The 1,705-nt window shown below is 42.4% G+C and overlaps 1 protein-coding gene across 1 annotated transcript in view; it reads left to right on the forward strand.

The window, feature by feature from the left end:
- Window positions 1-1,705, forward strand: part of ttc39b (tetratricopeptide repeat domain 39B) — a gene marked incomplete in the record, with an annotated part of 20,914 nt that overhangs the window by 16,661 nt on the left and 2,548 nt on the right. The window contains 4 exon segments of the mRNA XM_014029051.1: window positions 114-275; window positions 365-456; window positions 768-888; window positions 970-1,072. Coding sequence (XP_013884505.1) covers window positions 114-275; window positions 365-456; window positions 768-888; window positions 970-1,072 — 478 coding nt within the window.

Here is a 1,705-nt window from a genome sequence, read left to right on the forward strand (position 1 = left end):
GTAATAAATCTACTTGATGTGAAATATGTGATTAACTCCTCCCTCTCAGTTTCTTTGTTTCTGCCTGGTTTTGTCACAAAGCTGGGTAAAATGAAGAGTYCATGTGTTTGTAGGCCCGGACCCGGTACGAGGAGAGCATCAGCAGCCAGCTGGAGTGGAAGCAGATCCACCACCTGTGTTACTGGGAGCTGATGTGGACTCACTCCTTCCAGCAGGAATGGCAGCAGGCGTACCAGTACGCCGACCTGCTGTGCAAAGAGAGCCGCTGGTCCAAGGTAAGCTCAGTGTTCTGAGCTGCTGCTTCTCCAGATGATACTGGTTCTGGTTCTAAGGTGCTCCCCTCACCTGTCGCTGATCTCCACAGGCCATCTACGTGTACCAGAAGGCAGCCATCCTCAGCATGATGTCAGAAGAAGACGTGAAGAAGACCGGGGAGGACCTGGTGGAGCTCTTTAGGTCTGTTTCTCTCCATATTTCAAAATAAACCATGTGTAGCCTTAATCTTTATACCAGAATGATCATTTTACTAATAGCTTAGCTTCAGAGTTTAGGTAAATAATCATTAAAAATACATATTTAATTTACTTAAGTCTATTTMAAATTAATCAAAAATGTCAAAATTGATTATTTTAGTCATCACATTGTGAAGGATTATMTAAAATTTGGAGAGCATTTTTGGAAAGCATTGTTTTTGTTTCGTTTTCGAACTTTTTTAGAAAATATCTTCCAGTTTTTTATTAAACCCACTCAAGTGTATTTGTGTGCAGGCAGGTGGAGGGACTGAAGCAGCGCCTGGCAGGAAAGTCCATCCCCATGGAGAAGTTCGCAGTGAGGAAGTCCAGACGCTACAAAGCTGCTAACCCCATTCCTCTGGTCATCCCTGCTCTGGTACTAACATTTTTACTCTAAACCCAGAGCACCGCTCACCACGGTGAAACAACAGGTTCATGTAGTTTTTGTTTTTCGCAGGAGATGATGTACGTTTGGAACGGCTTCACCATCGTTGGAAAAAGATCRGACCACACCGAGTCTCTGCTGGTTACCATAGAGAGAGCTGAGCAGCAGCTGCGCAGTGARTCCAGTAAGAACAATAACACTGGTAACATTGGGCCTCATGCAAGATCATGGTCGTATTCTTCTCCTAAATTTCTCTTACTTTTGTTCGTACAAAGGGTTCGTACGAACATGCCACGTCAGATTCAACAAACTCTTCTATCTTCATGAAAAGTGTGTAAATGAGCTGTGTAAACTGATGAATGTGTATCAGCTGCTCGTGCACGAGGAGAGGAGATTAGCATAATTAGCATAATTACCACCGCAAAAACACCATATAAGGATATGTTTCCTGCCCCACATACCAGGAAGTGTCCATTCATAAATGACATCACAAAGGAAAAAGAAACACTTCACGAGCTCAGAGATGGAAGTCCTGCTCTCAGAGATCCAGAAAAAAAATCTGTCATTTTTAGCAGGTCAGCTGTGGAATTAAAGGATCTGCTTTAAAGCCGAGGAATGAAATGACTGCTGTTAATGTTGTGTCTCCTGTGGGTCGTTAGTCACAGAAATAAAAATCTAAATCATATTCATTCCTCTCTAGTCCTGCTCCGGTTTTTCTTTGGTCAAATATTTTTAATTTAAGTGTAAACAACTGTGTTAAATAATTCTCATTTATTCAGAAAAAGAGCAGTTGTGCACAGCTACCCCC

The sequence above is a fragment of the Austrofundulus limnaeus genome, unplaced genomic scaffold, assembly GCF_001266775.1.
Source record: "Austrofundulus limnaeus strain Quisiro unplaced genomic scaffold, Austrofundulus_limnaeus-1.0 Scaffold846, whole genome shotgun sequence".
Lineage (NCBI taxonomy): Eukaryota > Metazoa > Chordata > Actinopteri > Cyprinodontiformes > Rivulidae > Austrofundulus > Austrofundulus limnaeus.